We start from the raw sequence: 13,761 nt of genomic DNA on the forward strand, positions 1-13,761 counted from the left end.
ACCTTCTTTAGAGATACACTTTCAGTTTCACGATCTGGTCTACAGTCCAGAGATTTCTGATCCAAAAACTATCCAGGCTTGACTCAGCTTCACTTTGCCAAGATCAGCCAAGGTTGGTGATCCTGCTGGGTCATTTGACACATTAGAGGGGGGAAATTCTGCTCTGCCACTGAGTGGCTCCTCAGCAGGCAATTCTGGGTCTCTGATGAAAATCTGAATGTTTGTCACATTCCCCTTATGCCATGTGCCTACTTCTGAAAATACAATGGATGGGTTTACACATTATGCTAAGCCATGTTTTGCTCAGTTTTGGCTTGTGCATGGGGCCCAGGATCTCATGACATCAGCAAGCAAGTGGGACAATTTTTTAGGGTTTTTTCCTCCTTTCATATTTTCTGGGGTTAATGGAGAGGCTGTTTCAGAATTATTAAGCCTATCCAAAAGCTTACACAATTTATTTGCTTTCTTTTCTACCAGAAAACAAATCCTTGCACCAGATTTCCACACCATGATCATGGGAGATTCTACTGCAAAAAAAGAGGCGGGGAGACCCCCAGCAATTATCTCTTCCTGGTGTAAAGCAGCCTCATTCATCTCACCCAAACTGAATTAGAGTTCTTTCACCCAGGGACATCAGTGGGGTGGGTCAAAAAGTCAAGATGACAGCTCCAACCATAAAAGCAAAGACCCACCCCTTTTTTACCACCCATATAAAAAAGTGCAGGACTTTGATCATATGATTATGAGCACCATCTTGACTTGATCTCTGACAATGAGATCTGTGGTTCCGCACTTTTTATGGGCAATGATTTGGGGAAGAAAAGATTCTGGGGTATGTCCTTCATAAGACTGTGGTTAAAATTAAGCCTTGGGCATTTTGGAGAGATGGCCAAATGTGTATGAACCTGTTTTTGCTTGTGATTAGAGGGGAGACTTTGGCAGGCAACCAGAGAAAATGTTGAGTACAAGCCAACTTTTGGTACAAACCAAGTGTCCCTAATATTAAGTTTAGATACATTGTCCTCCCCAGTTAACAACCAGGTAGACATTTATAAAATTCTTTGCCATGTGCTTGGTTTGGCCACTAGTTTAGACCGTTTTCATTGAGATTGCGCAATAAAAATCATTATCCATAACCCTTGCCCTCTCCCTGTTTCCCTGTTATTCTCACTTAGTGCTTCCAAAATGTAGCCTGTAAATCTGCAACAGAGAAGCATGTCTGAATTGCTGCTATTCAAAGCTGTTTCTCTCCTGATAATAGCAACAAAGCTACAGAAATGGTAGGACTTTGAAGTATGTCTGATGAGCTCCCTAAACTTGTTGTTTTTCTCATTAAAAGTGGTAATTCCTTTAATACAAAGCTCAAGAACCCATTTTTAATAAAACCTTTAGTGGGATATCAAAGAACTGTTTACTCATGCCTAATATTTTAATTAGATTATATTCTCAATTTAACCCATTACACACACACACATCCCTTTGATGAGCTTAGCCCCAGATGCTGGAAATAATGAATACTGGACCTTTTTAATTTAATGAGCATTTCTACCTTTCCAATCTGACTCTTTGTACCTATTTTTATTATTATTATTTTCCTGAGCCATAGAATTGAGTTAATTGAAGGAGTCTCTTACCACCACACATTAAGGGGTCTCAATTAGCATTTCCATTTCTGATTTTTTAAAAAAAAAATGCAAGTGTCATTTTTGCTTTGATCAGAGGATTTAGTTGAAGTAGCCTCAGTCTCCTGAAAATGAGCTGATGGGCTTATTATTAGGATAAAATGCAAATATAGCTATGTGTTTGACAATGCTTAATGTCTTAATTGCTCACCTTCAGTACCAGATATGCTTTTCACATCACCTGGAGTGCAGGACTATCTTGAAAAAGTTATGGATACAGCCTTTACTTGAAGAGGGATTTCTATGGTAAATCTTCCGATCCAGACCACTAAACTTTGAAAGTAAAAGATCTTACCAAGGGTGTGTGTGTAAGAGAATTTAAATCCTATTCATTCGGATGATTTTCCTGCCAGGATGGATTGTGAAGAAGGTATAGTCTGAAAATATTGGAATATAAATCAGAGGTGCTCAATTTTGTTTAGCCGAGGATGACACTGATTTGTGAGTAATGGACCAAAAGCTGAATTCCACAATGGACCAGGCCCAGAACAAAAGTTCCATTATTAATATTAATTAAATGGATAACAATGAATTGATCTAAAATAAGGCACTCATGTTTCCATAATTAATTAAGCCCCATCTGTATTTTTCTCTCCAGACAAATCAAGAGGAACTGAATCCTCTTTTGAATGCCTGAACTTTGTCTTGACACTGTCATCATTTGCAGAACTTAGGAAAACACAAAGAGGACTTTACAACTTTATGACTATCAACATCTTCTTCCATACTTCCTTGCTCTGTAACACTGTGATTCCATGGAAGGCAGCCATGTTTTTCACTTAAGGAATGTCTGTACTGAGTTGTGAAACACTTAACACTTACTACTGTCTCTGTTGTGCTTGAGCAACCTTTTTCTTACTCTAGAACAGTGTTGCTCAATTTCATCAACTTTAAGATGTGTGGACTTCAACTCCCAGAATTCCCCAGCCAGCCTGGGGAATTCTGGGAGTTGAAGTCCACAGTTAGGGCACCAGCTAAGCCTAACGTTATTTGTTCAGAGGTATGAAACAGTGAGCTCCAGTACAACGCAGTGGTGAAGGTCCTGGACTATGACCGAGGAGGCCCATGTTCTAATCCACTTTCAGCTATGGAAGTTCCCTGAGAGACTTTGACACAGGAACTCTCTTTAAGCCCAACCCATCTCACACCATAGTCACTGTGGGAAAAGATGGGAGGATGGTTCAACTCGCTCTTGAAATACTGATCAAAAGGTGGGATATGCATTTAATACATGATTGAACAAACCATGGAGGCCTCTAGAGTTTACTCCTTTCCAAAACATGACAGTGGAAACATGCAGGCTGACATTTGTGGAGGGCACCAGGTTGAAAAAGTTTGGTGGAAGAATAGGAAAGTATGAAATGAAGAGATGAGGTCTAACAGGAATGAGTTCATATGAATATGAGGTGGGTGTAAGGAAAATTGTTTCTACTTCCTCTGAGAGCTTCTATAGCAGTGGTTCTCAATCTCAGTAACTTTAAGAACTGTGGACATCAGCTCCCAGAATTTTGCTGGCTGGGGAATTCTGGGAGTTGAAGTTCACTCATCTTAAAGTTGATGAGATTGAGCCACACTGTTCTAGAGTAAGAAAAAGGTTGCTCAAGTACATAGACAGTTGCAAGGGATTTAAGTGTTTCACAACTCAGTACAGATATCTGTTTATCTCAGCTGAACCAATTTTCTGAGGCCAGCATGACACACTAAGCCAAAGACTGACCAGAAGCACGGGGTTTACTTTTTTGTGCCTGAGTGACCTGAAGGCGTTTTCTTGATGTTGACTGGGGCAACTGCCTGGACAAGTCCAGGCAGTTTACTTGGCAAGATTCTGGGCAGTTGCTTGCCTTTGCCTTCTCCCTAGAGCTGAGAGAAAGTGACCAGCCCAAGGTCACACAGCTGGTTTCATGCCTACGGTGGGACTAGAACTTACAGTCTCCTGGTTTCTAGCCTGGTGCCCTAATCACTACACCAAACTGGCTCTCAGGTTTACATTAATTTCAGTGAATCGGTGCCTTAAAGCAGCCACATAGTGTTTGCCCAAAGTCCAATGCACTTCTTCCAATTAATTTCTGAAGCATGCACCGCCCTTGGGGTACAAGAATAGGGATCAACTGAAGGATATTATAGTTTAATTCAGTGGGTTTTTTTCTCCCCTGAAATGGGCTGTAAGTTGACTAATCATGTAGGTATTAACCAATCAGTTGACAAGCTCACCAATCTGCTTACGTTTGCAGATGAGTTAAACTAGGGTTACCACATCTGGGCTGCAGAAATCCAGATAACCAGTAGAAGGCAATAGAAATACAGAAACTCTAAATCTTTGCTGCCATCTAGTGGAATCTGAATATTTTGTATCTCCATTCTGGTAAAAATCACAGTTCCTCGGCAGAAAAGTATTTCCTTCCTTCCTTCCTTCCTTCCTTCCTTCCTTCCTTCCTTCCTTCCTTCCTTCCTTCCTTCCTTCCTTCCTTCCTTCCTTCCTTCCTTCCTTCCTTCCTTCCTTCCTTCCTTCCTTCCTTCCTTCCTTCCTTCTATACATTTCATTATAAATTTACTTTAAAACATTTAAAGAATAAGGAATTTTCTTGATGTACTTCATGCCCAATCTTGTCACAGGCACCCTCACTGAAAAGCCATTTGCTTCAGTGTGAGTGAAATGAAGAGGCATCCAGGTTTAAGTCAGTGTTTGTCCTCTTGTCTTTTAAAAAATAAATAACTGCTTTTATTGTTTAGAGATCTGCTGCCTAAGAAACCAGGACACATATTTAGCCACGTAAATATCTTTCATTGATTAAACTAACTGATTAATAGGTTAAACTTCACAGCCCTCTACTAAAGGGCCAGAAAAACTGTGCCTTGAAGAAAAAAGCCTCAGGAAAAATTACATTTGTTGTACCTTCAAGGCTGGAAATGCGAGAGCTCGCAAATCACCAAGTTTCAGATCAAAACTCAGACTGCAAACTAGGATTGCTTAATGTAAGTAAACTCAGATGGGATTTGCCTCAGATTATAATGCATCCATACATGATTCTGATACAGCAATGAAGAAGAGATTTTCAGGAAGGCAAATCAGCCAACTTCTGTTTTCACCATTCCTAATTTGTCTATTTCATTAGGAGGGCCTAAAACCACAAAATGGTGTGCTTGTGTGCGGGGAGAGCCAAGCAGAGCATGGCCATTTATCTTTGCTGCAGATGATTGGGCAAACCCAGTGTATGGATGGGGGTTTGGAGGTGAGAGATGAAGGCACCGAAATCCAAAAGAATGAGAACAAAAACTAGCTTGAGAAACCTAATTTCCAAACATTGTTCTGCAAATGTTTCCAAGAGAGGAAACAGAAGTAGAAATGGCCATCACCCCAGATTTAAGACTATCCCCCACTGCAGATGTATAACATTCTCCCCATATATTATTATTATTATTATTATTATTATTATTATTATTATTATTATTATTATTATTATTATAACTTGTCCCCGCCCATCTCCCCACAATGGGGGACTCTGGGCGGCTTACAACACACTAAAAAGATAAATACAATTAAAAGTTATAAAAACCAAACATTAGAAACATAAAAAAAAGCTAAAAAATCCAAGAGGCCGATAGGGGCCACACCAGGCCGCTAAGGGTATATCCTAGATTTAAGAGAAAAATATGACCCGCCAGAGTCTTAATGAGGAATGTATGTAAGATAGAGATAAAGGGAAATCAGACAGTTTAATTAATGCTTGAAAAGCCCTCCCTTAGAAATATCCAAGAGAATATTGGATAGACACAGATCTCTCGGACTTTTAGAATTTGCGCTGTGTTGAAGAAAACGCACTGGAACATAAGAGCAAGACATTTGGGCCAAGTTAGGGTACAACTGCAAGGATGTGCAGAAAGATATTCTGTTTTCTCACTTGCAAAGAGACTCTAGCAAAGGATTGGCTGACACATCTCAAAAGTCTGGTTACTTGGCTGTGCAAAGAAAAAAGAAAGAGAGGGGGGACAATGAAAATTATGACATTGAGTTCGTCATGTCCTCTAGATATTTTGAGGAGCATAAGCTGAATAGTTGAAAAAGTAAATATATTTAAAGCCATGGGCAAGATAAAAGATTTTGGGAGAGGCCATTTCAGTACATACACGGTGACCTCTTCCCCACATTGCACCAAGGCACGGGTTGCTTCGCCATAAGTACAAACCACACTTGGCTGGATTCAGATGTCACACTACACACCATGATCAAACCGTAGCAGCCAGGCTTACACACTAGAGTGACCGGGATCACCAAGTGCTCCTCAAACAAAATCAAATAACTGAAGTCTGCTGGCACCTTGGAAATGCAGAATCCCCTTTTAAGAAAGAAGACATTGGATATAGGACCTGTGTCCAGATTAATATAGATAGGCCCATTTTTTTTCCAGACTCGGCAAGGAGAAAGTCCCATTGGAATCAGCAGGATGGACGTCTTAAAGGACTGCAGGATTTGGAGTAGAAAGCCCCCCTCCCCCCTGCAGTGCACGGAGTTCATCCCCAGCGAGGTAGCAATCGATCTGCAGCCAACTCATTCTTTTCTTGAATGTCGCCTGGCCAACAGATCCCGCTTAGATCAATGGGCTTCCTCTCAAGTAAATGCACGTAGATGGCCAGACCCCCACCCCAAAGCCTTCCAGTTTTTAAGCGCCAGGAGACTTGCGTTTCTTTCTTTCCTGGCGCCAAATCCAATTCGTTCCTGTTTTCGTGGTCGCGTTTGACATGTTTGCTTTGCAAAGCCACGCCGCTGGATCTCAGCTTCCCTCCCTCCGAGGCGCGCTTTAGTTGCTGCTTTCAAATTATCAGTCCTCCTCGCGACTTCTTCCGCAGGACTTTATTTTATTTCGCCTTCATAATATACAAGACGCGCCTTCCTTCCCTCCGCTCCGTTTTGGTGCCGTGTTTTTCCCTCCCACTCCCACCACCTTCCCGGATTACGTTTGGTAGGCAAAACTTTCTTTCGGCTTTAAACGGCGATTGTAGCCGACCGAAGGACGTTAGAAGGACGTAGCATGGGTCGTGAGAACCAGCCGCCACTTTCCCAGAAAAACTGATTTGTAAAAGCCCTGAAAACACACCAACCGGGAAAAAACCTCGGTCCGCCTTAAACCCCTTTAATGCCTGCGCAAAGCAACGGGGAGCCCCGGGGAGCTTCACCACTTTGCCCGGACCGTCCCAATTCTCTTTTTTTTCAACGCGTATCGTAAGGAAGTGTGCAGGAGGAGTCAATCTGGTTAACCTTATTTGGGAATGAAAACGCGCAGAATCGGGCCACCCGCAAGGGAACTCGCATGGTCCGACGACCCTCTAGCCCGAAACGACCTCGCACTTTCTCGTGTGTTGGGAAAACGGCCGCTTTGTGGACGCTTCCCTCGCCTGTCTAGAACGTGGGTGCTTGGAGAAGAGCCGCTTAGCTCCCAGCAAAACTTCAGCCCTGTTCACACAACCCAGCCCAACCCAAAGAGGTGATGCGGCTTCTTTTCCCATCTTAGCATTTTCTGACTGGGGGGTAGAGAGGTGAGATAGCATGAACGGCAGTGCTTACTTACGCGATTGTCTTTTCCAACCTCGTGTCTTTCTGAACCTCAGCCCGCTTCCTCCCACGCCGTTCACACAACCGTTTCCTGGCCTCGAGGAGGGGTTGGGCGGGACATGCTGGCAAAGCAGCCCCCCGTCCTGAGAGGGGAAGGGGAGGGAGGGGCCCCGATCCCGCTGGGACCCAGAAGTCTCTTTCTCAGCGGCGCCCGCCCGCCCGCCTTCCCTCCCGGCCTCGGCCACCAGCTCCAGTTCCGACGTTCCGCGCCCCCAGCGCCCTAAATGAGGTGCTGAGGCCCGCACAGCTCCCCGCCCTCGATGATGTCCACCTCGTCTTCGGGCTCGTCCAGCAGGAAGGCCGGCGCGGGGCCGCTCTGGCGGGCCTCAGAGGCCGAGGAGGCCGAGGCGGCGCTCGCTTGGCCCGGCGGGTCCAACTCCGGATCGCCGGGCGCCAGGTCCGCCCCCTCGGCCCCGGCCGCTTTGGCGTCGTCCTGGCTCTTCCGCAGCTGCTTTTTGTGCTTCATCCGCCGGTTCTGGAACCAGGTCTTCACCTGCGGGGAGAGCGGGAGAAGCGAGGGGGCAGTCGGACGGGAAGGGCCGTGGCGGTCTGTTCACACAGGTTCCCTCGGGGCGGGGCGGGGCGGGGCGGGCGCATTTTTGTTAGAGGCTAGGCTGGGTTCGTGATAACTTTGGTTAGGGCTTCTACGGCCAGCTCAACTTGGTTGGGTTAGTTTGTGGTCCAAGTCAGGTCCTAGATTAAACGTGTTGTGTGAACCCACTTGTAGATACCCAAAGCACACCGGAATAACGGGCAGGCATTTTTTCTAACCTTCCTTCGAGGCGGGCGGGGCAGGGGAGCCTTATTTAAGTTCTTCTTATTTTCCGGTCCATACAAAGTGGGACCGTCCAGATGTTATTGGACTGTAGTTCCCATCGTCCCCCGCCGGCCAGCCCCCGGTCCTGGCATTGGAGTCCCGAATCTCTAGAGGGCGCAGCGCTGTCCCGCTCTGCCAGACAGCTGGGGAACAGAAGAGGCCGGCTGGCCTCCCCCGGAGTGGCCGCGTTTACACGTGTTCGTGCCAGCGCCTTGGCCGAGATTTGCCGCTAACTTCGATTTGTGGGTCAGGAGCGTGGAAGGGACAGGCCTACCGTTGCACTCGCAGCAGGGACCCAACTCGAGAAAAATGGAGGTTTGTCCAATCTTTCCTCTTGAACTCAGCAGAGGCCTTATGAACTTTTACACTCGGGAAACTGAGGCTGAACGAGAGAGACTCGCTCACTCAAGTCCACGCCAGGTTAGCTCTGCACTCCTTCATCTCAGACTTATTGGGGAGGAAGGAGCGGCAGAAAGCCTTCTTCACATGTTCAGGGGCGCTGTCGACTTTTCCATCGCCGTTTAATTCCTCAGATCCGGTGCCGTTTTTCTCGGAAGTAAATGGTGGGTACCGGGTGCCTTCAACTGCAGTCTCCTTCCTTCTCCTTCCCCCGGGAACGTGGAAAGAAGAGGTAAGGGCGCAGCCTTTGACAAACTTCAATTAGTCCCACTGAAATTCATCGATTTACTTCTAAGCAAACACGTGCAACCTTAGATGCTTTGCCCGGTCCTATTACATACATACCCTAGTAGGATCCTTCCTCCTACTTATATATAGAGGAACTTATATAGAGAGGAAGACTAGAGACTTATATATAGAAGGATATATATATACTATTATATATATATATTTTATTATTATTATTATTATTATTATTATTATTATTATTATTATTAACATATTTGCTTCGAGAAGGTTGCTTCAAGTCTGGCGCGCTCCGTTTTGGGTCATAATTACAGACTCCTTTGCAGGGAGGGGATCAGTAGTTCTCAGTACGAACTTAGCATCAGACAGGGGTTCAACAGGAGCGCAGCCTGGTTTTGGGCTCCGGGGAAGAAGGGAGCCTGGGCTCAGGCCGCCTCCCCGCGAAGAAAGGCTGTTTTGGCCCCTGACTTGGCGGGGAGGGGGATGCCTCCTCCAGCCCGGCCCTACCTGGGTCTCGGAGAGGCTGAGGGCCGTGGCCAGCTCGACGCGCTCCGGCGTGGACAGATAACGCTGGATCTCGAAGCGCTTCTCCAGGCCCGAGAGCTGCGAGTCAGAGAAGACGGTGCGGGCCTTCCGGCGGCGACAGTGCTTGCCCGGGAGCTCGGCGTGCGGGTGAGGCTGGAAGAGCGCCGGCATGGGGACCCCTGTGGGGAACAAGACGGGGACCGTGGTCGGCGGGGGGACGCTGCCGGCAGCAGGGTGTTCTTCTCCTCCCCAGCCTACAGCCCGGGTTTTTTTAAGTGGGGGATCCAAGGTCTGGGGTCTCTCCGCATTCCGGATTCGCAGAAAAAGCGGTCCAAAGCCTTCCGGAGTAACCGATCCGGAATGCGGGAGGTCCCCGGACACCTCGGCAAAGGACGGCCAGGCCACGGCTGCGTTCACACGACAGGCCGAACTAGAAACCGGCCACAACCGTTTGTCTTCGCGTCTCGTGCAAAGCCAAGGAGGGGCCGTCCTCGCGTGTCGAGGAAGGAAAAAAAGTTGGGTTACCTAAGGAACCTGGAGTTAAGTCAAGCACGGGTACGCCTATCGTGCTAACACACCAAGGGCGTAGAAGATGAAGATGGTGATGATAAAGACAACGCTCTCTCTGTAAAAGCAGCTCACCGACACGCATGAAACACACGCAGCTTTACATAAACACGAACATGCAATAATTCTGGCAGCCCCCTGTCGTCCCCCGCCCCCCGCGACTCTCTTGAAAACCTCTTCGGACAGCTACAGTCGAGGCGCAGCCCAACAGCTGCCAGAGAATCCCTGCCCGGCAGGCCGCGCGCCGGACCCCCGAAGCCTTCTCTGAAGTGCTGCTGAGGGAGGAGGCGGGTTTCCAGCCCCCCGGTCCTCTCTGCAGCCTTCCTGGTCCCTCCGGCACGGCCCCGCTTGCTGGGGATGATGGGGCTTCTACTCCATCCATCCGGGAGACCGTCAGGTGGAAGGGGACTACTTTTCGCCCGCGCGTCTTCTTCTTTTCCCCCCAGCAGACTGTGATTCTGCAGTCGCTGCTGCTAGATTGCAATTGTTGTTATCATTGTTCCTGTAAAATAGTCCGCATGTATTTTCCTCCGAAGGCTGTGGGTAACCTTTCCTGCCTCCAGCAGCCTGACACCCTGAGCTACAAACTAACCCCACGGCGGAGCTGGTACTGTACAACAAGCTAAGCTGACCGGGATTTCGCTTGCTTGTGGCCCCTGATTTGCCGGCTGGCCCAGACCTACCCCGCCGTGCGATTGGCGTCCTGGCTTTTCAGCTACCTTCCTTACAACAACCCTGCAGAGGAGACTCCGGACGCCTTCCTCTCCATCTTGCAGCCCTGGCGCTGAAGGAGCGCGCTTCGGGTTCCAAAGGCCCCGCAGGACGCCTGAATCCAGAGACCCGGGCAGCCCAGGAGCATCCAGGCATCTCGGTCCCCAGGAAAGCCTCCAGAAGGAGCTTCTTGGAGGAACCGCTCGAGGCTTCTACCGGCCGAGTGTTTGGTCCGCCGCCGGGAAGACGGCTTCTTTCCTTTCGGGCCCGAAAGCGCGCCGCGGCACAAACTTTTCTCGGGCCGAATTTCTCTGCCTTCTCGAAAGGAAGCGCACCCGCCGTTCCGGCAACAGTAAAGCTGTGTGTGTGTGTGTATGCGCGCGCGCACTGTAGAAGCGGTTGCTTGCTCCCCGATCTCTCCTTGAGACGGGTTCCCGACGGGGATGGGGTAAAGAGTGATGCCCTGGAGCTTCTGCAAGCGTGGCTTGGCGCCGAGTCTGAATAAGGGGGCTGGGACTTGGCTAAAGGCCTTCCTTGAGGAAAGAACTGCCCGCGCCTCTAAATGCGTGTCCCGGGATACGTGGGGACGCCAGTGCCCGCGGCTTGGCTCTCGCCCGCTGATAATTGTCCCAGCAACCTTGCCCTTTGCACCCTCATAGGACAACCTCCTTGTTTTTCAGTGGGGCTGATGTCTAGATAAGTTACATATAGGATCGCAGCCACCGGCTTACTAGGCGGGAATCTTTCCCCGATGCGCTCTCTTTTTGCTCGTCGATTCTTCCCGACCACGTAATTCGCGTGTCTTGCAGAGGAGCGCCGGGGAGGCGGCGCGGAAGAAATTCCCTGGGCCTTGCACAGGGCTAATTCCAGGAAACTGTGCTCAGGATGGCTCTTCTCAGCGCTGCGCACATCATCTTCGAACTCGGAAAATAACCCGCGCGGCAGTTTCGCCATTTTTCGGGGTGGGTTTGCATTTTTTATGTTTGGGCGATTCCTCCTCTATTTTGGAATGAAAATAACTTAAAGAGCGGGGATAGAAACCCACGGAAACCGATTTTTCCTTCTGAAATGTTCCTGGCACTCTAAAGTCCTTCACCAGTGTGCCAGGATAATTTTGGATGTCCTATCTATCTATCTATCTATCTATCTATCTATCTATCTATCTATCTATCTTTGAATTACCGGTAAGTGATTCTTTTACCAAAAGCTGCTCAAAAATAATTGCATTGGGTTAAATTAATTTTACTCCCAAGTAAAGAAGCACATGCTGTCTTGAGCTATAATCCTGCGCGTGGTTGAGAATTACCCGCACTGACCTCAGTGAGAACATTACTTCCTAAAACATGAATTTGCACTGCTAAGCGTGCGTTAAATATCTTCTTTTTCTTTCCTTTTATTTTGTAAGTGTCGGGGTGGCAGACCGATACAGTTAGAGCATATAAACCCGTACTTCTTTAAAGATCAAGATGTTGTCAAAGCACCTAAAAGTAATGGATGGGTCCCTTTCCAAATGAACGACCTTTTCCTGATTCTTTCTAAATAGATTCCAAACGGTGTCCGTCCCCTACTGTAGGGAGAATTTGGAAAATCCAATATTTTATTGGATGGAATGTAAGATTAGAAAATGATTAAATATTTTATCACGGATTCCTCGAAGTCTCTCTCTCTCTCTCTCTCTCACACACACACACACACACACTCCTTCCTTCTTTTTTGGTTAAGAGAGGAACTCTGTAAAACTCAGTTTCTGGTGCTAAATTGGAAGATAACAAAAATATAGCCTCCGTGGTGGCATGAAAGGGACTAAGGGTGAGGCAATTGTGGAGCATCGGGCTTGTTTGTTTAAGAATATCGGAAATAAGGATTCTTTTCAAAGTTACTTTGCTCGAAAACTTCCAGGAAGAATCAGTGCATTGAAGGATGCTGTGGAAATACCAGGAAGGAGTGGGGGAGCAACGGAACCGTCCCCCAACGGCGGCCTAAATAAAGTCGCTATGATTTCCGAAAAGAGAATTCAAAATGGGAATTTGCCCGTTCGCGGACCGCAGAGCAAGAACTTCCACCCGTGGCGGATGGAGCGGGAGACAAGCTGTACTTGAGAGGGCGGTTCGCTTACCTGGACCACAACCCCGACAGGTTGCAGACTCGGATCTCCGCAGGTAACATTCCCCCTGCCAAGGCTGCGGTGCAAAGATCCTGCGTGCGCGCAGTCACAGGGGTGCAGCTGGGCGATTTCAGAGATCAGCACTCTTTCCTTTCAGAAGGCAACGCGCCCTTCTTGGCTTGCTCCCCCAAAGGGTCAGTTCCCCCTGCTGGCTGCCTTGGCGCCTGGCCCTGGCCCTGTCCGGCTGCGAGGGAACCCCAGCTTCTGTCTCTCCCAAACCCCTAATCTGACGGCCCCACCATTGCCCACCGGGCGTTGGAGAGAAGAGGCGCTTACCCGAAGTGGTCAGGAAATAGGGGTGATGGTGGTCTGCCTTGTGGAGCGGGTGGTGCGGGTGAGGCGCCAAAATGGCCGGGGGTGGCATCAGCGGGTACCCATAGTCCAGCAGAGGCACCCGTGAGGCCAGGGGTCCGTGGAAAGGCTCGGGGCCCCCTTCCCTCAATGGTTTGGGCTTATGGAGCAGGATATCTTCGATGAAGAAGGAGGTCGGCCTTGGGGCCACAGCGGGCGAGGTGAAGTTGAGGTTCATCTCGTGCCTTTCCCCCAACTCTGCTTATGGGGACAGATCGGGGCGCCCTCTCTCCTCGTAGCTTGAGGAGAGGGCGATCCACCTTCTTCTCTGCCGCCCTGGATGAGCCGGGCGAGGAGCGCGCCGCGATCTTCAAGGTCTTTTGGAGGCGAGGGGCGGGGGGGGGGGAGAGACATGTGCCTTTGAGGGCCGCTCCAAGAGGGGCATCTCCAGCGAGCCAATCGCGAATTAGCAGGGCGGAGGGAAGGCCGGCTTGGGCCTGAAGTCGCCCACCTGAATGGCGAGTGACGGGGCTGCTCTCCATGGTGCTGAAAGAGAGAACCAGCGGGGGGGCTGGAAGCGGCAGACCCCGAGGACTGGGCGGGTGGGGGTAACATGGGGCAGGATAGAATTGGTTTGAAGTCTCTTCCTCCTCCCCCACTTCTTCTCTCCTTTACAGGTAAGCTCACTGCTGAAGAAAAGAAGCTTGCAACTCAACAGGGCAAACTGCCTTGCAATTTCGTTACCTGTAAA

General features: G+C 48.7%; 1 protein-coding gene across 1 annotated transcript; it reads right to left on the bottom strand.

The window, feature by feature from the left end:
* Positions 1-7,510: 7,510 nt before the first annotated feature.
* Positions 7,511-13,248, bottom strand: BSX (brain specific homeobox). The gene is made up of 3 exons (XM_088139156.1): positions 12,996-13,248; positions 9,260-9,456; positions 7,511-7,783 (listed from the first exon to the last, which is right to left on the bottom strand). The coding sequence occupies exons 1-3, from the start codon at positions 13,246-13,248 to the stop codon at positions 7,511-7,513; spliced, it is 723 nt and encodes a 240-aa protein (XP_087995282.1).
* Positions 13,249-13,761: the final 513 nt, after the last annotated feature.

Source organism: Python bivittatus, unplaced genomic scaffold (assembly GCF_059951505.1).
Source record: "Python bivittatus isolate LINGU-HERP-01145 unplaced genomic scaffold, Pbiv_v1 ctg000320_np1212, whole genome shotgun sequence".
Lineage (NCBI taxonomy): Eukaryota > Metazoa > Chordata > Lepidosauria > Squamata > Pythonidae > Python > Python bivittatus.